A 23647-nucleotide genomic window follows, 5' to 3' on the forward strand; every position below is an offset into this window, starting at 1 on the left:
GTAAAATTATTTATTCAGTTTGTTATATACCATGGATCGATACTACAGGAGATTTCTCTCAAAATGCGGAGGATGCCAATACCAAGTGATAAACTTTGTGTTCGATTTGCCTTACATGTCGAAAGGATGACACCGCGAGGTTGCAATGTATCGTTATTGCGAGCAATACGCAGGCATCTAAATTGAAATTTCAACTTTAAATTGAAACACAAATCTATCGTAACCTCCGGCAAAAATCTGGCATTGTCACTTCTTTTATTTTCAGAGGTAGCGGATTTTCCCCACGCGAAAATGTACAAAAATCCGATACGTCCATATTTATTGACTGATCCTGGGCATTTTTCCCTCTACGTTTCTTCGCGCGCGGAATTTTGCCCGGGTACCGTTAACAACATAAAAATACATAAGCCTTCGACGCTGCGTTTCAATTATTCGCGAGCTGTATTTTTGGTTTATCGCGAAATCGACTGGCGAAATAATCCCGCTGCTCACGTAACCAATTGGATTGTGCTTCCCTCCCTTCTACCTCCCGTTCAACATTCTCTTAAAAAAAAAATGTCTAAATATTTCATAGTTATAATTTGCGTGACATATTTGTCCGCATATTCGTCGATAAATCACGGACCGGAGTGCGTGAGCTTCGCTATAACTTGCGTTTTATAGCGACTTGCGTACTAACATGAAATTTAAAGTCGTCCGATATATATATTGAAATTTTTTGATTTCTCGTCGAGTCTTCCAATATTCAGTCCATCTGATAAGATTCTGATTCAAATGTTACAATGATATAAATTTTCGAGCGGTGCAGACAGAGATCCGTTGCAGTTTTAAAGCGGGTCTTGCAGCTCCCACCGCGAGAGTCAACGGCGAGAGATTAACGTTGGCGCTAATTAAGCGGCTCGCGTTAACGGTAATTAGTCCGAAGAGAGAGAGAGAAAGAGAGAGAGAGAGAGAGAGAGAGAGAGGCGTCGTGTCGCGGCGCCGTTTAGATTTAGACGCCTGATTTCCGAGCATGAAAGCACATCGCGCACTCTCTCTTTCTCTTTCCCTTTATTTCTATGCAACGAGCACGCACCCTTTCAAGTTTCGCTCGCGGCGTTACGTGCGCGCTACGCTCGTGTCCAAACGCGTGAGTATGCGTGTAACTTCATCCTCGACGAGCGATGTACATCGTCCGTGATTTACCTCGCAAATATACAGTCGGGCCGAAAGCGTCTGGGAATTTATACACGTAACAGGCTATGCACTCATATTTTATTGCAATTTTTTCTGGACGTTAATTACCTTTTACTCCATACACCCGCACACACACGTACTGTTGTGTGCAATAATTTAATAAGCCAACAAATATAAAATAAAGATAATAAATCACAAATATTTTTTCCACAAACCATCTTTTCCTTAATATTTTTATTTTTCTCTTTTACTATTTAGAAAACATATATTAAAAAATCACGGTAGTTACGACATAATTTATCGTACTTATTTCATATCGTATATGCATTTTATCAGTATTTTAATTTGGAAACGTTGATCCTCACAAATAAAAGACGTTGTTGATCAAAGTATTTGAAATTATTTTGAAAAACTGCAATAATCATCAAAACTATATTACGTACATCTGTTGTGTGAAAGAGAAAAAAAATCATAAAAAATGCATTGCATTTTGACGTTGTGATCAAGAAAGTCGAGGATATAACTGCATGCACGTTTATAATGAGTACGTAGACTGACGGTATGACATGATTAACGAAGGACGTGACGACGAAAGAGCAGAAACGAAAAAATGACGTAAAGGCAAAAGCATTTTTTCCCAGGCGCTCTCCCACGCGGAAAAAAACAGCATGAACAGAAGCGCAAAAATGCACGATTCTGACAGGCACTTCCGCCTCGAGAAGTTTTTCGTTAATTGCTCTGCGCGCACGTTGGGAAGAACAAAAAACTGGTTGCCATTGCACTCCCACTATATTCCAGCATCAATATCGCACGGCAATTTTTTTTAACAACAAAAATTAAATAATTATTTGCCGCTTTCATAGAATTCGCAAGAAGGTGATAATGATGATGCCAATTTAAAATTAAATATTTTATCAATATTGCTTTTGAACAGTAATTTATACGCGATAAAAAAAGATGCACTGCCATGTTTGATATTATAAGTAATTATGTTTCTTTCTATGAGTGATAGCTCTTTCTAAATATGATTATTAAATATTAATCTGTTAACGAAATTGCAATAATTCTTTTAAACTTTATTTATTATCAATTACAGTTTCACCTAAATATAATTTAATCGAAATAACTTCTTTATAAGCTGGTACACTTTTTTCAACGACGTGGTAGTAGTTTTAATCTCTTTTTAATGGAATTCTGAATTTTTCGAATTTCTCTTTGATCAACAACATCCTTTATTTGTGAGGGTCATGTTTCCAAATTAAATTTTTTTTTAATCAATAACGAAAAGCACATTCTTTAGCTATATTTGCTTTAAATATTATGTCATCGGTAAAAGCTTCAACAATATTTCGGGCCGCTTCCGTTCAACGTTCTAATTTAATCTCATACAAAAATATCTTTCGTATACTAAAGCTTTTTGTGATAGCGAAATTAAAGAGAAAATCAGAATTATATAAAAATAAAATAGCAATAGATTTACAGTTTTGAAATCCATTGATTGACAGTTTAATAGCAATCTTTCGAGCAATCCGTGACATATGCAACTAAATTTGGCGCAAATAAATATTTATGCCAAAAAGATGGAAATGCGCACATTTTTGCTCAATATGACAGATGCTTGTAACGTTTGACGGAAGCTAGATTTCTCAATCATTTTCATTAATAGCTGATATGAGGAAAGCACATATTTTTATCGAGTCCCGATTCACCTGGCGCAGCCACATAAATTGCAATTAACGGTATTCGAACGTGAACAACTCGCTGACGGACGTGTCATGGCATTTCATAACCATAAACGAGGATTTATGTTTCTTATCTTAGGACTTATATTAGTCCGTAATGGAACTTAAAACTATCTTGCGCAAATTTCATCACTTTAATTAGTTACGTCACTGAATAAAATATGTTTCATATCCTGAATGACACAAATACATACATTAATGTATATTAAATATGCAATTAAAATAAGTTATATTTTACAAGTTATTTCTTAAAAATTTTTATAATTTTATTTCATTCAGATTAAATGGACTTCATAATTTAACAATTCCGGAAATTTAATATATTTTAATCGATTTCTAGACATACCTATCATTTTTAAAGAGAAATATATTCCAAGCATAATATATATATCATACTTTTATTTATTATCGAGAAATGAACGATCGGACTTGAGAAAGGCCAGAACCGAAAAATGTTATATGACACTAAAGATTGATATTTCGTGAATTGTAACGACTAGCAGTAATGATTGCAAATTGCAAGCGACTCTAATGCGTATATTAAAGCACGGTATTCGCGAATCCCCGAAGGACATCGATACAATTACATACCATCGGGAGAAGGATGACGAACTGTTTATCGTAAATACCATGTAACGAAAGGCCCTGAACACAGAGGAGAGAGAGGGTGAGCTTGAACGATTTTAATATTTCAGCAAGGCCGCGGAGGACGGACGGCGTTGTTTAATTATCTTGATTACAATGCCGCTCCGTGATCCGCTGATTGCGCGGACGTAAAAGTACCGGGGTCGTCTAACGAACTTGGCCCTTTGATCTTCGCGCCGAAGTTCTTAATTATTTTTCCGTTGTTTCTTTCGGGAGATCGTGCCCGAGCAAACGGTGTCTCGCCACGCAGACGATTTATCCGACCGCTTCTCCGATCCCGCCGCGTGCTATCCTGCCGCGATTATGCAACTTAGCCCGAGAAATTCCTCGTCCGCGCGTAGGTGGACTGTATATTTTACACCGTCGCGTATTTTATTATACAATTCAAGCGTAATATACCCAAGTCCGGTTTTATGCGGTAATATAGGGGATATAAAAAGATTTCCTTTTACATAAAGCTCACTACACTCCCCTTCCCTTAACACTTTATTGCGCTATAATCGAATGAGACAGGACACTTCAGCATAATTTAAAAAATTTTAAATGTACTACATAGAAATAAATTATACATGCGTACATACATATATCATGGAGAAACTTTCTCCTCCTTTTTTCACCGAAACGTCCAAAATATGTCACGGTTAATGATATTCAACAAGAGGTGACGTAAGATCCGTAAAAATAATGGGCCACCCGTAATCAAAATTGCTATCGGTAAGGCAATTTTTCATGTTTTCCATATATGTCTTCATTAATTTTCGTCTTGATATAAATATCTCATTACTGAATTGAAAATACGGTATCAAAATTATTTTTTTTTTATTTTATTCATTATAAGGTAATACGCTGAAATAATATTTTAATGTAAAATATTTTAATATAATTAACATAAATGTAAAATTCTGAGATACTTCTGAGATAGGTATATAACAAATTTTTTGTTATGTAACGAAATTTTTGTTGGACCTCACGTCACATTTTATTTTGCTTTATTTAATATAAAGCCAAATTATTAATTATGTTAGATAGATAGACTAAGATAAAATTGGTGCGTTCTAGTTTAATCTGTTTTAGTCCATCTATTTCAAGACAACGGATACTGTGAAATATTTCATAGTTTCTCTATATTTCTATATTTCTACTAACTGAACACATATATTTAAATACACACGTTTGACAATTTTTTTCACAGGTCCGTGCCTCAATAAAAAAAAAAGTTATATTGTCACTCACCAATCGATGCGCAACAGCGGAGTTATCGACTACGTTGAAACTACGTTGATCTGTAACATAGAAATAGAACATTCATATTACACCAGTGCTCAAAATAATTATTGTTATTTCAAAAAATAATCGTTGCACGCATCAATTTTTATATTTGCCAAGTAGATTTAATTAAACAATCACATATTAATTCGAGAGAATTTTTTCTCTCAAGTATGAGTTTTTATATAATTTCATAAATACAAGTCTCTTTCTCCCATTCTCTTATTTAAATCAATAAACGATCCAAATGAACAGAAAGAATAAAACAATTGATGATACATAATGGGTCTGTTTTCTGTTGCTGAACTGAGACTGCTTTTTCCTTCCAATGTGGAGTAAAAAAGATAAACTCTGAACCAGTGCAGCCAGTTCAGTAACAGAAAACAGATCCAATATATTACATGAATAATAAATTATATATGTGTGCTCACCCCATGGTTGCTCCGCCGTCGCTCGACGTCTCCCCGACCTCCTCCTCCTCCCAGGTTGCCAGGGTTGTCAGCATTCACACAACACAACACTCGCGAAAACGGGCGTTAATTACGATCGCGCCCGAATTAATTATCAGGCTACAATTAGAAGACGATCGCGCGACACTTCACACGGCACTCCCGAAGTTAATTGCCGAGATTCGAGCGAGCTCACCCTCAAATCGTGCGATATGCCACCCGATAAAATCAAACTAATTAAGACGCGACGGACGCGTCCGAAAATGTACAATCGAAATTCGGTATTGCATACGCGCGCATATCTCGAGCGACAAGCTGTCTCGTGAGACGGTTTAAGAAATAGTTGACATATCTCCGTAACATACATCCGACGATTCACAAAAGTGACGAGCGAATTATAGGTCAAGAATCGAACCGCGTGATACGAGATATATTCGGATTCCAGAGAGCATTGGGAGGATAATTGTATCGCCCCGCATATCAATAGTTGTGTATGCGTGCGCGAGGGCTAATTGCGCGAGCTGATTTACCGCGTGCGATGTTCGATAATCGTGAATTGATCGTGAATTGATCGTGGGAATTACGCGTTTTCCCTCCCGCTACCTGTCGCGACCGCGCGCCGAAAGATAATGCGACACGCGTATAAGTGACGGAGAACGGAGCCGCGGCTTCTCGACAACAGATTAGACCGCGAAAATATCGTTGCTAACGGTCGCTAATGATCGCGCGACACTTTGCACGGCACTCCCGGTATTAATCTCGCGACGCGGCGCGTACTTAATTATGCAGCGATAGAAGAATTATGGCGGAGAAGCTACGAACGAAGCTATACGATCCGCTTGACGACCGTCCGCGGATGTCCCGCAGGTGGACGCTAACATGGCGGAGAGATTGGAGAGAATTTCGTAAATTGCGTGGCCAACTTCACTCGCCGCGCGCCAGGAGCAACCGTCGCGGCGTCGTCGCTGCGTCGCGTCGCGAGGACGCTACCCTTGCTGCTTGTCGGGCGATTTTGATCAACTGCAATTAAATCATCGATTTATGAACATATTGTCTATCCTCGATCGCTGAATACCAAAACACGATTGATTATCGAGTGCAATATACCTCGGTATCCATATGAATTCCGCGAAGCATATGTATTCAATGAACATTCGATATATCATAGCTTTCAATAATCTTATTCTTATAATCGCCGGACCTGACGATTCGTGTACTCTACGCTGCGATCCGAGAGCAAGTAATGCTGGGATCGCGGGGCGCGGGCGGCCGGGCCGCCGGGCGCCCGCGCCACGGCTTTTCGGAGTCGGCTACACGAGTGGGGGGGGGGGGGGGGGTCAGGTGTTTTCGCCGCGTGACGACGCCGGCGACCGGCGACTTGTTTATTCCTGTACACATTGGTACGCTCAAGTACGCTGTACGTCGCGATAAAACGAACGCCGAGGGCCGGCCGCCGCACGTTAGCCAGTTCGTGGAAATATTTAACTGATAAGTATATTACGATATCACAAACCTACGCCGAGTTGCTTTGCGCGGCAGATTGATCGCTACGGCAAACGGTGGACATATTCACGGCGTTCACGTCGCTTCGTCCCGTAAGTATCGATGGATTCGAAGACTCGCTCGTTATTCCACGATTCGTGAACGGTAGACGGAGTTTTCGATCGAGAGCTCAAAGCGTGTATGTGCATATACGGATACAGTCATCGCATTCAAAAGATTATCGCTCGTGATGTATCGCAATCCCGAGCCAGGATTTCTATCTCGACCGAGTGAATCGCGAGAAATACCTTTTGACAAACATCAGCCGTCGCTTCGGATCGCTCGTGAGCCGCGATCGCGAAAGATAACTAATCGTATGTATCAATAATTACCATTCGCTCGTGAAGAACGGTCGCATTTTGAGAGATGACTCTCGAGAAATTCGCGAGAGATACGGAACGGCTCGCGACACCACCCGCTCGCTCGAGTCTCGCCGCATGAATGGCGGCCATGTTCTTGTTTACGCGTACGAGCGTAACGGCCCGCGCCCCGCGGCCGTACCGCTCTCATCGCTGTGGGCGGCAAAATACAAACGCCCGGAACCGGCAATTCGTCGCGACGCCACGAAATATTCATCGCATTATAAGTGAAAGAAAGTGCGCTATTCTTTACGTTACATATCACTGATATCACTTTTAACGAATAAACAATTATCGTGCGTTGAATAGAACGTTTATCCAAAGAATAAATATTTACTCTCGTTTTAATCGATAGAAAACTTATGAATGAATACTAATAATAAATGTATTTTTGAATCAATAGGTATACATTTATTATTGTATTATTTTTTCTTAAATTCTCGCTTACGTAAGAAGTAAAATTATGTGGTTTTTTAAAATAAGGTTTCTAAATGTAATCTGTAATGAATTTTGAAATTTAGTATAAATCTCCGCAAACAGTGTGGTGCTTTAATATCAATTTCCTCCAGATTTATTAAAATCTCATAATTTCAGGTTTTTATTAAATATAAAAAATTAGATCCATTGATAATATTGGCCAGTTCCAATCATTTATAACTCGAAAATTATTCCTTTCATTTTAGGGCTTTTAACCTCAATTAAAATCTGATAAGCTATTAAAATATGTATATAACGGATCGAAATATTTTATATAACGAAATAAAATATCTTTCTCAACTAACATGCAAATAGATGACAGTTACATAAAATTTTAGCATTAAATGTAATTTTCACGAGAAATCTTTGATTTACATAACTCAATTAGTATTTTTTTATTTTTTCATGAAATAAAGGTAGTTATCTATTTTATTTAATTATTTTATATCTTTTAAATTATTTACTATAAATAGTAAAGAAAATGATAAATTAATTCGGGAAGAGAAACTTTGTTCTCCCAACAATTATTACATTTCTTCTCCTTCTCCGCCCCCCCCCCCCCGTTTATAATTCTTATTACAACATATGTGGTAGACGCATCCTTGCATTTGGTCGGTACACGAAACAGAGATTTCATCTCGCGTCTTGAACACTTAACGCATTCCGGCGCGTTTCTGAATTACACGATGAGCGTAATAGACGCTCGGGTACGTCCTGTTTTACAGCGCGGGAGGATTCCCGGCTCGTGAGATGCACGCTATCGCGATAAAGCTCGCGTGGGTCATCGCGCTCACTTTATGTTCTCGCGATATGGGGTCGGTCCACTTGGAGGGTAAGAACACAGAAAAATCACGCCGCTACAAGGACTATCTGAAATCTAAGGGACTCCACGTCGTTTTCCTCCGTATTATGGCGAGTCCACGTCGGTCGTTATACATACTGGCGCATTTGTCTTTTCTGAACCAGTTGCACCGACCGGTGTACGACTGTCAGGAAACCTTGAGGGAGATGCATGCGTTTCCGCTGGATAAAACGTTACAAATTGCTGCTTTGGGGTGCTCCGAGGTCGCGAAAGTGATATTAGAAGGGATACGCGACGTATCGCATATCTTATTTCTTGAATGTTTTATCGTCACTTAATTTACGCGTTTTCTATACAATATCTGTTAACGAGATGCATATTAATCGCTGTAACCAAGTATGAATTTTTATAAGTTGTCTCGATGTTAACGTGCACGCTTTTTTATTTGTTATCCCGCTTAAAAATTATATACGGCGCGAATTTATTTTTATCATAACTAAGACCACATTTATGAAATCAGGGCAACACTCGAGTGAATCTAAATCTAAAATTATAAGTATTTATTACAAACAAAGAAGAAGATTGTCTGCATGATTATGACTTTAGTAGTAGAAGTGTTTCCAAACGTTTTCAACACTGTCGTCGCTCGTATACTCGCAAGAAAACTCAATAGTTACATAAATTTACCGCATATGCGATTGAAGAATCTGATCTAATGGCCTGCATTCGTTTCTAGAACGTGTTAACGAAGGCTACTCGCACAGGCCGACTTTACTAATTTTCTGATAAAATAGTCACTCATATTTTTCATACTAAATATTTATGAGGTAATATACGTAATATCTAACGTAGTTGGGGATAAATTTTAGTTGCGCGTAGCTGGATCTACAACTGATCGGCGATTCGAATATTCGCGAGCGCGAATGCGCTTATCTAAATTGTAAAAAGGCTCCGGGTTATTTCCATGCTCCGTATAGTTCGGGTCAGACTGCGTTGCACCGCCGCTACGTGGGCGAATATTTATTTTTGCTTGACTAGTTACACCCGCTAACGAACCACCCACACCGTCGGAAATTCTTAAAAGTGTAATATATCCTCCGGGCGAAACGATATTTTACTGCTCTCAGTTACATTACAGGCATCGCCACTTAAAATAATGGGGCGCGAGTACCTTGGCGGTCGCAAAGTATACCTTGTCGTTTACAAGATGTCAAATGTTGTTGTAAATAACACGAAAAGATACCTTGGATTACCGCATTTTTAATTACAATAACTGACTCTTGTAGAAGATAGATATCATTAAATCATATCGTTAAAAATCATACGTTGATGTAAAATGCAATCATAATAACATATTCTGCAGTCGGAATAATGGACAAATAATATATTTACATATTTTATAACGCACATATTATATTTGCAAAGCATATTTGCAATCGTAATTGTAATTATGATTTATTTATCTCTGCGTAAACAAAATAGCAATATTTATTACCTATAATTTAAGCGAAAACATTTATAATCTCCGAGAAACATTATTTTTCGCCCGAGACTTTGAGTACAAAAACAAACGAAGGAGTTATTTACCGCCCGAATGACAAATTGATCGATCAATTACCACGTTTAGTGCAAACGTGGTAATTGATCTAAGGCGCTTTTCTTCGCCGTATTTTAGGTCAGTTCGCGCGGCTCCTTTATACGTGACCGCATTTATCTTTGCTGAACTACTTGTGTCGGCAAACGAATTGCACCAGCAGCGTGACAGCCGCGGAAGTGGAACAATAGTTTGGCGCTCCTCCGCCGTTTCGCTTATATCTCGGCTTATATACATAACCAGGGATGTTTAGCATCGATTCCGTTGTTAGGCGTACGTTAACACCGTCGCACGCAGCTGGCAGAGAAATGCTAAAATGCATGCGGCGAATTAGTGACCGGCTGCGTTCCTGCGCCACAAACAGCGATTGTTACTACTGCTCCGGACTGCGTCTAAGAAACATGACATTCGCTTTAAAGAGACGGATCGAATGATTCCCTTGTTGAAGACAATAGTCGTTTGTGAATCGATGTCACGTATAAAGAGAAGCGGTGCTATTGACCACGGAAATAATAATCACGTTGAATTTATTGATTTAAATAATACGATACGATTATCTCATTTTACAAGTGTGCAATACATAGTTTGAAATTAATTGAATGTATACGATATAACATAACATAAATGCTAATATTGCATAATAAAAGAAACATAATAGGTATACAAAAATTAATACCTTTAAATTATTCAGAAATTATAATAGTTGAAATAATGTTGATTAACTCCGTTATTTAATCTTTTTCTTGAAAAATAAATATTGTATGTGGAAAATATAAAAAAGGACTCACTCTTTATTAACTTCTCGGTATAACGGTGAGAAGGAGCCTGATTCAAGTCATGCACATTTCTTCTGTCTTTCTAGACTTCCTCGCAGTTGTTACGACGCGACGCAATCATAAGAAATTCATACGGAAGCAGCTCTCTCGGTATCGTTACGACAAATGTCATGTTTTTATTGATTCTCGAGTTCCATGTTCCCGAGCGTTTCCCGTCTGCCGGACAGTTCCTCCGTCTTTACGACGTTTTATTTTCACGTACGTTTCGAAATGCCACGTAGATGATACATTACGGTTGATACGTCACCGTACCGCACCGTAAATACCCAGGCGTACGAGCGCGATTTTACATCCGGGCGTTAATATTTGGTTTTACATGCGGGTTGACACACACCGACGCGGCCTGAGGTGAGGAATGACCGGCCGGAACGAGACAAAAAAGAAATTTCATCTGGAGGCATGCCAGCCCGATAAATTCAAACGCGGACCCGGCGCGGCGACGCTGCATTACAGCGTAGAATCTCCGTCTGACTGTTTCAGAAGTCAGCGTGCGCTTATTGCGCTTCAACCTCCCTCGCCGCAATAAGTTTCCACGGTAATACGGCCAAAGCTTAAGTTTAAACACCATGTTAATTGCATTGTTCTGGGACGGAGCACAAAACGACAGTCAGTAAATGCCATCCGCTTTCCGCGCCAAACTATTATACTGTGAATCAACGGTCCTCATTTTCAACTCACAATTATTGTCTCGTAATGTGTACAGAAGTTTTAGTCATCTATTATTTAACGAGACAGTTATATAATATGTTGTTCGTATATTAGGAAATCTATATTAAGTGGACATAATGTCTGTTTTGTATGACATTTAAATGCTTACAATTTAACAAAATGTAGAAGAGAACAGCAGTAAGATTTCAATTATAAGTGAGGCCTAGTTTTTGTAAGCTGTCCAATTGTTCACTTATGAAATGCATCGTGTGTGCGCCACTCACATTCTTTCCATTCCATCTGTCGCGATTATTCGAGAATAGCGAGTCGAGCGGAAAGCCGTCGATATGTCAAATCGACTCGATGCCGCTCGCCTTTTTTCACCTTTGCTGATCTAGAGACACCAAGTCGATGCCTTGCTAGTAAACTCAATCAAGAGATTCCATTTGCATTTCTGCGCCGACGTGCAGAAGACTATATTTTCTCCCCGAGAGCGACGGTTCTTTTTCTTATCTGACATGATGTTTTCGCTGTACAGTGCTGTACATACAGCTCTGTCCGCTCTTCATTTTGTTCGCTGTGAAATTTTTACGGGATGGAGCAGGGGTCCAATCGCAGAAACGAGCAGTCGCTCTAAATGCAATTTAACTTATCTGGATCTACGATTTCAGGCGCTATGAATGCGTTGGAAATCTAGAATACGATCTATCGAGTGAAAACGGTATTTTCCCGAGAAATAAATCGGCTTGCAAGCGGATATTATTACCATGTGTGCGTTATGCGACTGTGAGAATTTTTATATCTCACTGTGTCCAGCAGATTGTACTGAAATAATCAGAAAAATGCAGAACGTCTCTGCTACAAATATTGCTTAAATTATTTAGCGCTACAAAGATTAAATTGAGTATTTTAAACAATAAGTCTATATTCTGAATTCTACATTTTTCTTGATCTCTTATATTCTAAATAATTATAAATTATATAATTATAAATCACATATATTAGATAGCGTATTAATCACTTTCTTAGTACTTATAAATATTGCGTATTATTCGTAATTATATGATCAAACTGAAACCTCCCCCTGATAAATTGGAATTGAAAACTGATGAGAGTGATGAGACTTAACGTGTGGCAAACCATCATCGTTAACTGTCAATATCACGTCGCGATCGATGAATTACTTTGCATTCACCAAACATCCGGCGCGCGAGTAGTAAATGGCGGATTACGTCGCGGTATTTCCTAGCAGTTACACATACAGACACATGATACCAGCACGCGCGCGCGCCAAGTCTGAATATAATCACTACCCATAAATCATTCGATTTCCAGATCCCCGGCGGGAACACGGAGCGAACAGCTCCGGTTCGCGAGAAAATCGAAGCTCGTACCGATCCTCCCCATAGACTCGTCTCACCTTGTCGCGGCTCGATTCTCTCCCTTATCTCCGCCGGAGACATTTCTACGACATTAAGCAGGCGTATCGACACGACGACGCGGCGCGGCGCGGCACCGCGCCGCGTGTGAGATACGACCGGATATCCGGCCGATCCCGCGGCGGTATCCCCTGTGTTCCTCCCCCTGGTGGGTTCCACGCAGAGGCTCTCGTTCGGGGCGGTTGTCTGCAAACTTTGATTACATCTGCCAGCAGCCTATCCTCCCTCCCGTCGCGTCTCTGTCCTCTCATCCCGCCACAACTCAAATATAGACACGCGCTACCAACACCTTATTCTTGGACGTTGTCTACCAAGCCCGTCACACTCTGACTGCCCCCTTCTGTTCCTTCAGATTCTCACCACCGTCCCATCAGATTTACTACCGTCAAGTACCCTCCCTCCCATCTCGCGTCCCTTCTGCTCTCGCCTTCATGAAAACCCATGGAAACGTATTTAGCAGATGTCCCGGTTGGCGACGCGAAATGTAATTTCGTTAGCCGCTACGTGAGCCGCCTGGCAAAAGTGCAAGATGAAAATTGCGCCTCCCAAGATGTTATTGGACTTCCGACGGGCGTCATTGTAGCGATCGAATCGAATTACGAGATTTATACGTTTTGAATCGCGAAAACGCGCGGATAGCTATCATCGATAGCAGCGATTGATCTGTCAGGATTATCTAATTTGTTTTTTAAATCGTAATTATACGTTGCATCTTCGTATCAATCTGTACGACGGACGTTACTGTCGCCACTATTTACGAATTTGAGACAATAGTTTATATTCTTCATTTAATAATTGTTCGGAATTTATTTTATTGATTAAATCTAATTTACCGCAAGTCGCTTAATGATCTGTGTATCGTAATATATTGCCCCGTGTGCATTTCCATTCAACAACTCAAAACTGTATCAATTTTTTTAAGTATCGATGCACTCTAAATAAATTTCCGATGCTCGGGATTAAAGGTTTTTTTTATTAATTACTGTTAAGCTCTAATTACGTAGACACACTAATTTTAAATGACTATCGCTGCATGGACAAAGCGATAGACGCTTGTTTTACTTCATCTCAAGGAAGTTGGGTAAATTAGCCTCGACCTTAGGTGACACCTGGCAAATATTCTTGTCGATAGAACAACACAGATATTTACAGAATAAATACGATGAACATCAGCGTATTGCGAAATGTTGTCTCGTTGTAACGACGAATTGCAAACTGTCGCTTCGGGCAACCGATCCGCGATTCTTTGCACCGTTCAAACACTCCTCCATTCAGTTCGCTGGGCAAAGGTTCCCCATACAAGACGATTACCCGAACGATTACCGTTATTACTTTCCGAGAAGACGCCGCGCTATTTTAATTGAGCGTAACACCACATAAGATGACGGGGTCCCCGCGAAAGGCCACATTAACGTTCCTAGAAGCGCAAATCCGTCGTGCAAACGGCACACGCCAAGTTTCTGTCTCATTCTACGAGTTGGCGGGTAGTTCGTGAACCGCGATATTTCGTTATGGAGGATGTCGTCGACGACTTTGAATGATTGCAGTAATAACGAGGAAAAGGCAGCGCGGTTTAAACTTGTGCTCGCATTCGATCACTAGATAATAAAATGAAGATAATAAAATGATCGTTGAGTAGAGGCTCTGTTGGAAATCCAATCGTGAAGGAAACAGGGCTAATTAAGAGCCGTTCGCTGTTCTCGGTGCGAAAGATTTATTCAATCAATAACGGACAAATTGCGAATTTATGTATGTTTATACTTGTGATTTTTGTTAGATGCTGAAGATGGTCTGAACAAAGACCGAAACGTTCGAACATTATTGTTCGAAAATTATTGATTGAATAAATCTTTCGCACCGAGAACACCGAACGGCTCTTAATTAGCCCTGTTTCCTTCATAATAAAATGATCTTGCGTTATTACAAGAAATATCTTACAAAGGTCTTAACAAAAAAAGACAGTATAAGAGATTCTTTTATAAATCAAAATCAAAGATTTTATAATGCATGGCATGTTGTAGATAAGAAAAGCAATTTTAACCATCTATACTCTTTATATAATATAAAAGCGGAAGCTAAATTATTACAATGCTATTCTAGCGATGACATTGTTTGTTCGTCATAATGGCGTTCATCGCTCTCGTTCCACAAAAGAACCATGGGAAGTAGTGACAACGATAACAGGAAAAGTGACATCGTTCGTTAGGTAGCTCCTAAAGCTCTCGTTAGACGCTGGGTAGCCGTCACCGTTTTATCCCGTCGAGAATTAATCGAATCGGCGATAAAGTGGATTATGCGTCGAGGTTCGATGGGCCTCGATTCCATAATGCGATTGGCCATACTCCTCCCGCGGGAGGTATTTTCAGCTTCCTTCAAGTATAATGATTCGTAATTAGATATTACCTGCAACGTATTAAGGAGGGCGCTTAATATCTTAATAGAGTTAGCGGGAAGTATTCATAGTCATTACCGTGGGGTAGTATAATTAACTAGCTTGCAACTGACTCAGCAGGAGAGATTTTTTCTAATTTTATCACACTTATTTCTCTTAAAATATATCTGCGAGAATTTCTCAAATTATAATTGCTACCGTACCATTTGACAAATATTTATTTACGAGTATATTTATTCGCGAAATTCTATGTAAGTAATAAAAATTGAATTAATTCTGCAATAGAGAAATGTTTATTAAAACAAATAAAATAGAATAATGTCATGAAATTCAAACAAGATAGAAAAATCGTGTAATCTGAGAATGGAATAACACAATTCCGTAACATTACGTTTGTCTATTTAAAAGAGATCTACTGGTGAAAAGCAACTCGAAAAAAATCACATTTTATCGAATATTCATACAAGCATTAAATCCCACATACAAGACGTGGAGATTCCGGAAATATAACTCCGTCATTTTGTCGTCGGTGGAGAATTACACGTCAGTAGACGAAAACGAGGGAATAATTTACGCCGGTCGTCGGGCCAGAAAGGAGAAATCCGCGCTGAGAGGAGAAAGCGCTCTCGTAGGCTGACTTTGTTACTCGCTCTTACCCCGAGCTTTTTGTCAGGTAAAAAGTTTCCACGGGAAAAGGAACCAATTTAATAAGGCCTTAATAACTTCCCCGAGGGAGGCAGACGCTTGGCGTACGGCTGTGTTTGACGGCTACTTCACGGTCTTCTCCTTTTTCGACATGAAGAGTAAATTCACGCTTTCTCGCAACGGAGTGGTATAACCCTTTATTGGCAGAACGGCGATACCGCGTGCTCGTCACTCTCACTCCTCGCGTAGTACGATTGTTCAGCTTTCATTCCGCGTTAAGAGTGGATACAGAACTGAGTTTGCTGAGAATGCTGAGTCGATTAGAGCTGTATGTTAATGAATCTTGTGGCGTGAAAATTACATTATATCGGGAATAAAACTTTTAAACTTCTTTTGGTTATCTGCACGATAAATGGATATAATTACACATGAAGCAGCGTATATATTCCATTTGTCGGATTATTAATTACTAAATTTAGCGATATATGAATGTGTGCAATAGAGTTACTAAATTATTTTTTACTTGTTAAGGATTGAAATACTAACATCGACTTTGTTCTTCTTGTTGCAGAGATCTTCAAGGAAATAATGTATCGGTGATATTCAAGACAGATTTTGAAGACATGGCAACACTTCACGTTTTGTAAGTATATTCTTAATTCTCATAGTTCTCTTAGTAGTAATCGTCAAATAGATAACGAATACATATTATTGATCAGGTTGCATTAATTTTTATAGTTCTTCTTATGGCTGCATTTAAATCAAGAAAAATTATATCTGAAATATAATTAAGAGTTTCGAGATTAATGTAATAGTCACTTATAAACGTACAAATTTTAATGCATATTATTTTCATATTGATATATAAAATTGTACGTGTTGATTACCATAACATTTTCTTTCTTATTGGTTCTACATATCTATATGTCATTGGAATACTTTGAATTTGCAGGTTGCTTTCAAACAATCAAATACATACCATCGAAAGAGGGGCTTTCCAAGATTTGGTGGCAGTGGAAAAGCTACGGCTAAACAACAATCAAATACGCCACTTGCCCGATCTTCTCTTCAGTAATATGATGAACTTAAAACGCCTGTGAGTACGATTGAACATATTATCATGCGAATTGTTATTACGGCATTACAGATCGATCAAGACTGCGCAATTCTGAATAGATTTGTCGACAATCGGACTTTATTTACGCAATACATAATTACGGATAAATATCTTCCGACATTCATGATCGGTTAACGTTACGCATTAGCGTCTTGCTAACAGGTTTGACGGGGCATTATTACAGCAATATTGCGAATTTGAAATATTTCATCGCCGCCGCAAGATATCGACGAGCGTAAGAACAAAATTCATTAAGAGCCGCGAGCGTATTATGCCATGGAATTTATGCGATCTGTCAGCGGTATACGGTACATAACGCGTGCGGGTATAAATGGCGCAGCGGCATTGCGAGATACGAGCGATGTTGCAACGATGTCTACAACATCATGAAAGTTTGCAATATCGTAGCAACATCCGCGCTGGTATTTCGCGCGCAAGGGGATCGCGGGTTTCTCGGTAAGCGAAATCTCGGGAGAATAATTACACGTGAGATCAGTCTGAATGTCAGATTCCAGACACGCATAACACGCACGTGTATTGCGAATTGCGATCTCAACATTCGTCTCTGCCTCTTTCTCTCTCTCTCTCTCTTCCTCATCATTGTGTCAAGCGCGACGACAGCGGGAGGGGGTGGGGGAGTTTATATTGTATAAACTTTTCAGACGACGGCCTACATATCTACCGTATGTACGTATGTACTGCAAGAGGGGCAACGGGAAGCCGGGGGCTTGTGTAACCTGCCACGCGAGACTCCTCGATCGAATGTACGCGCCGCTGCATACGCGACTTTTCACCCCGGGCTTTAGCTTCTTAAAGGCGATCGTTCCATATGCAACGCCGACGCTTGCATTTGCCTCAGCACGCGACTCACCAAAGTATTTCCTATCTTACGTGACCGACTGCTTGAGTACGAACACGCTTATCGCTTGCCGACTGTCTTATTAGCGAGACCTGATTCAGTAACGGTAGAGGCGAAATGAAAAGGGGAATGTACGATTTTAGACATTTGCCAGGTGCAAAGATCGATGAAGTCATTACTTAGAAATGATAACATCAGTGGTGCTGCGCGTTATACATGAATCTTTAATAAAGCGTGGCAAGTCAAAACCAGTCGCGTGCATCAATATTCTCGAATACTAAAGCACTAAAGGTAAATTCTGCATTATTGGATTCTCTAATGAACACTAAGAAATAATTGCCAATCAACCGCTCAAAGAAGTTACTGCCATTTGTGATTCGATCACTGACCGGTTTTACTTGCCACAATTTATTAAAGATATTTCCGAGTACAGAATACTCGTGGCCACGGCTGCACGATCTCAGGGAGCGATAGTATCGAAAGAACACGTAGCCGTCGCGCGAGCTGTGTTCCGTATACACAAATTATGCTCATCCATAAGCTATCCGTCGAGAGCGAACCGACCTCTTCTCAGCGACATGACTGGTTTTCTCCGTATCCGACATACGGTTCGCCTCTCGCTAACGAGAAGAGCCACCTTGATGTCATAAGAAATTCCGATCCCGTGATTACGCTCGTCCCGGCTCGTCCGTCCGTTCGCTCGTTGCTTTTCCTTCGAACGCGCGCCGTAACATTCTTCTCGATCCGGAATCTCAATCAAACGCGGCACGACGCGCTACCACGGTTGCAGAGAAAAACAAAATAGAGACAGGCCGGCCTGACGAGCGGCGATATCGTGCCTTTATCGCGATCGAGTGGGCACGAACCGTTTCCGTTCGGAGGTTCCTGGTGTTCCCGGCAGCTGCCAGCCGCGCGGTCAAAAAGTGCGCGAGCCTCCTCCTCGCCTCGTGGATGACATGGTGGCGGGATCCAGAGAGAAAGAGAGAAAGAGAGAGGAAGGGAGGGAGAGAGAGCGGAGGCAGAAAAAGAGAGACAAGAGGAGCGGCAAAGAGCAAAAAAGGAAAGGGGAGAAAAAAGGAGAAAGCAGAGAAGGAGGAGGAGATCGTCCATCTATCATCCTGCAAAGTGGGCAAGATGGACGGGACTCGAAACTTCCCGTCTCGAGGCTCCGCTTCGCTCGGGCACAACCTACAGTTTCTGACGATAAGGCTGGATCAGCCACCTTACAAAGGGACGTATTATGTTGCGACCTTACGGTGAGATTCTCACGGGCGGGTTTGGATGCGCGATAATCCTTCATCCAACGCGGATAAACCAGCGTTAAAATCGCGAAGTGGAAGATGCTAATTCACGCGCTATGCCGGCCGCTATTCCGAAACTCGCGGAAACTCGCAATTCCAGCGGCAGCTTATTCTACAGTTCTCTTCGAAGATGTTTCTCTTCAATTTATATATATTAAATCAGACCTCGCTCTTAGTACAAAACTCGCTATCTTCTCTTTTTGCAAGTATGCCAGATGTCGGATTTTGTTCTTTGTTCAAACGATCTAACTGAAGAACAAACTGGTATTATATCTCTAAATTATTTTAGTACGTTTCTTTTCTGTACATATCTTCCTAGTAATATACAACTAAATCCCCGAACAAGCATGATTCAGAAAGTTACCGCCAATACAGGCTCGTGGGCCTGATAATTGAGCGATAAGTGGACGAGCGATTAATCAGGCTCTCCTTAACGCACAGTCGAAAGCTACGTGGACTTAATTATGTGCTCGTCTCGTAAATTCGACGCGGGAACGTCGAGCCAGGGCCAGGGGGGGGGGTGTGGGCAAATCGCGGTGAACGTAACGTATGATTAACTCATCGCGCAAACGTAGAAAGGTACGGTATTCCATGCGGTAAGAGGATGAAACCTACGTGGTAATAAATGGTTTGACACAATGGAAAGGGGCGCGGACACTTCGTTGATTAGTATCACTCCGCCGTGCGGCCGTATTGCGGCGCTTGTAACGCGATACATAGGAGACAGCAAGCTGATATTTTACGACGCTCGCAGCATTTGTCCCCTGTACGCTTAAGCTGATAATAACCAGGACAAACGTCCGTCGAGAACCGAACCCGCGCGCGCGGTCGCGCGAATGATTTAGAGCGATAAAATTCGAGAACCACGGTGGAGGCCACGGTGATTTTCGGACGTCGACAAATTATAGGTCCTTCATACAAGAAGCTGCGCGCACAATCTCTGTTTATCGCTCAAGAGAGCGGCTGTAATGCCTGTAATAATTATCGTGCAGTTGTTATCGTGTATCCCGACGATCGTAATATACACTGTATTATATACGGCCCTTGCAATAAATCCCTTCTCATCCCCGACGTTATGGCCTTACGTCACATGCGACCCAGATGTAAAATCGCGTTAATAATATTGTGTAACATTTTCGTACATTCATCGAATGTGGCTATAACTACCGCTCTTGACACGCTGTTTCACATCTTTATTTTTTAGTCCAGAAAATTAATTTTTAACAAATTTTACGGACGCTAGAGGTCGTTACACGAGAGAATGTCTACTCGAGAGCACGCCAAGTTTTCAGACAGCCACAGTTTTCCAACTCATGTCGCAAGTATGCTAAGCGGAAAATGCCAGGAATCCCAACGTAGGGCGTCGTTGTGGAAGCTATTAAAACCAGTTTACCGCATACGCAGGAACGTTGTTACGAATGTTCCTGCGTAACATCCTAGAGTTGCGTCCGAAGAATGCGCGGTCGTCCACTGAGAGATTGCGATCCTCGATGTCGCGACATCGACCTCTCTCCCTGAAATTTCACAATCCCTTGCGGCAGCGCGATCGTGTCATCGACTGTGAGACGAAAAAGATCGCAAGGCGCGGGGGTTTCTGATAAACAAAGGCGGACGATACGTGTGATACGTCGGATCTCGTTTTCGTCCCGTTCTTATCGCGGTAACACAGTTTGCGGCGCCGGCAACATTCGGAATTGGATGGACCGTTCGCGAGAGGCGAGGATCGGCGACTCCGGCGAGTCCTTTTGTTAGTTTCGCGCTGGCCCGGCCACGTCGAAATTCGGTAATTGCTTTCTGAATTGGCTCGAGTGAGTTGAGAGGTTTCCCAGGTCCCCCCCGACTTACATACCTCGAAAAGCACATAAAGCAAGAGCTCGATATGCTCGTTTTCCCTGTTGATTATTATCGCAGCTTATTACCGTCGTCTATTCTTTGAGCTTGCCTAGCTTGTCGACTCTGACGACGTCATGCATCGTGAATCTATTTAGAGTGTCTCATCTTTGTGAATTTCAAACGTGCGGTGTTAAACGTTTTGTTTACTTCATAATTTTACATAGTTTTGTCTGTTATCCGACTGATTCTGTATTGTATTATTTCCGTGAACGCGAATTAATTTGCGATTTAATTATATGTATTTTTGTACGCGTGTCTCTATTTATTTTACTTTTATCTGATTATACACACTAGCGATTCGTTGATTTTCGTAATCAATCGGTTGAGATAATGAGCGATGTTTCGAAACAGACTTTAGCATGTTCCTTTTGTAGAATCATGTGTGGGCACTTGGAAATTCGGAGATTGCTTTTTGCGATTGGATCGGGCGCAGTGAGAATTTAATATCCCACATTTCTGTATGTGAGGGTACTCAATTCCAGCTTATGCATTCTCATATTTCTCGCATGCATCTCTTGTTGCACACCCTACCAATTTATTAAATTATAGGATAAAATACATCTAATTCATTAGCAGATATGCACGTCTCTCTTGAAATAATTTTGAAGAATACTTTTGCCGACAAGTAACAAATAGGAAATAGGAATAGTCAAGTATAAAGTTTCCGATGATCAATAATGGATAGTTATAAAACCGTTTTTAATTCGTTGCATAGTTCCGCGAAAGTACTCTAGAGAGATGAACTTTTATTGCGCGACGTGTGACAAACGTTTATTCGATGGCACGATCAAACTTCTACGGGGACAATAATATTTCGCGCCGACCAACTCGAACGCGAATGAACGCGAGTTCCCTTTGTGCGTTCGGTGCAAACGTGGCCGCGCGTCGAAATTCGGTAATTACTTTCTGAATTGGCTCGAGCGAACTGGGAGTTCAATCTCCCAGTCTCGCACTCTCACCTTACGTCCCTCGTCGTCTTTCTCTCTTTCTCCCCCGCTCCCTCCGCCTCATTCCCCGTTTCGCGTTTTTTGTTGTTCTTCTTTCGCCCACCACAACCCTCCTCGCGTTCCCTCGCGAACATAATTACAGATTGCGAGTTCCAAGCCAATGGATAGTCAATGGCGAGCCGTACTCCGAGACCCCAACCTATCATCATAAGCCTCTGGTTAACTCAGACCTCGAGAAGAGGTTTCGAGGTTCCACGATATCCGCACACTTTTCGAGGGGCTCCAACCGCACCATTTGTCTAACCCTCGATCGTTCGAAGATGTCTTTCCATATCAATGGGAGACGATTCAATTATTTGCTAACCCTTATTCTTTTCTTTGCGTTCTTTTATTAGCGTGTTTAATTATATAGTGAATACTTCCGCACGCGCGAACAGGATGGATAGAATAAATGTTATTATCATTTTGATATATGTATATGATAAAATGTCACTTATAATATAATTTTTAAGTACAATATGATTAGGTGTACATAAATAAATGTTAAGTTTTTAATATCTATTTTACGGGGAAAAAATAAGGACAACCAATATCACGTACACATCCGTACAGTAAATATCTTTTTAGAAATAGCTTGTCGCGAATCGATTTTGGAGTAGCTCGGAGTCTCGGAGCATGCTCCGAGCAGGCTCCGAGCTTTAAGACTCCGACTATGGAATATGTTAAGATAATTCGTAAGCAGCCGGCTGTCGCGTGAGACCGTGGAAATGGTCACTCGTTACGTGGGTAACGATCCCGACCGCGATGAGGAGTACTTGCGAAGTCTATAGCCACTCACGTGACGGTCTGGTGCACGTGTAACCGGTCACACGCACGAGCGGCAACTTTCTGGACTGGAGGATAATCGCGCGCGCCGAGGAGGCACTTGCCGCGGCATTCGACGCTCTTGAATAATTGATCGAAAATGTAGGACGAACTCGCGACTACAGCCACCACAATAAAGTGGGACGAGCGGGTGTTGCACCGATGATGGTGAACGTGGTCGTCCGCCTTCAAGAACATAAATGCTGAGAGGTCAATGGACAGTCGCGAGTTAACGCGATTCTGCCGAACATGATGGGCTCTGATAGTTTTCGAATACACGCCTGCGATAATTACATGTGTGGAAATTTGGGACAAAACACTGATTTCGAATACGAATGGAAAATTTAACTTGATTTGTTACAAATTAATTCACAAACAGAAATCGAATATATCTCATAAATATCACATTGTTAATTAATGATATATTTTCTTATAAAAAATATTTTTTAATTATAAAATATGTGTTATTCAATAATCTTTAATCTTCTTTTCAAAATATAAATTTGGAAATTGAAGAAAAAAAGCAGAAAAAAGTTTTTATATCTTTTTAATAATATTTAAAAAAATGGCATGTAGTGTAGAATTATATTTTTAATAGATTATTTATGTTTGATTATTCTCCTTTAATTATATTAGATATAATATGATTTTATA

General features: G+C 40.7%; 1 protein-coding gene across 3 annotated transcripts in view; it reads left to right on the forward strand.

Moving 5' to 3' along the window:
* Positions 1-23647, forward strand: part of Sli (slit guidance ligand) — a 314727-nt gene that overhangs the window by 267336 nt on the left and 23744 nt on the right. For 2 of the 3 annotated variants that reach the window (XM_071714132.1, XM_071714133.1), the window contains exons 2-3: positions 16584-16655; positions 16965-17108. In XM_071714132.1, the coding sequence (XP_071570233.1) occupies positions 16584-16655; positions 16965-17108 (216 nt within the window). Of the gene's footprint in view, positions 1-6678; positions 6874-16583; positions 16656-16964; positions 17109-23647 lie in introns of those variants that run through there. The other variant, XM_071714134.1, reaches the window with a different exon arrangement.

Source organism: Temnothorax nylanderi, unplaced genomic scaffold (genome assembly GCF_030848795.1).
Source record: "Temnothorax nylanderi isolate EJ_2023f unplaced genomic scaffold, tnyl_v1.0 TNYL_tig0135_pilon, whole genome shotgun sequence".
NCBI classification, from domain to species: Eukaryota; Metazoa; Arthropoda; class Insecta; order Hymenoptera; family Formicidae; genus Temnothorax; species Temnothorax nylanderi.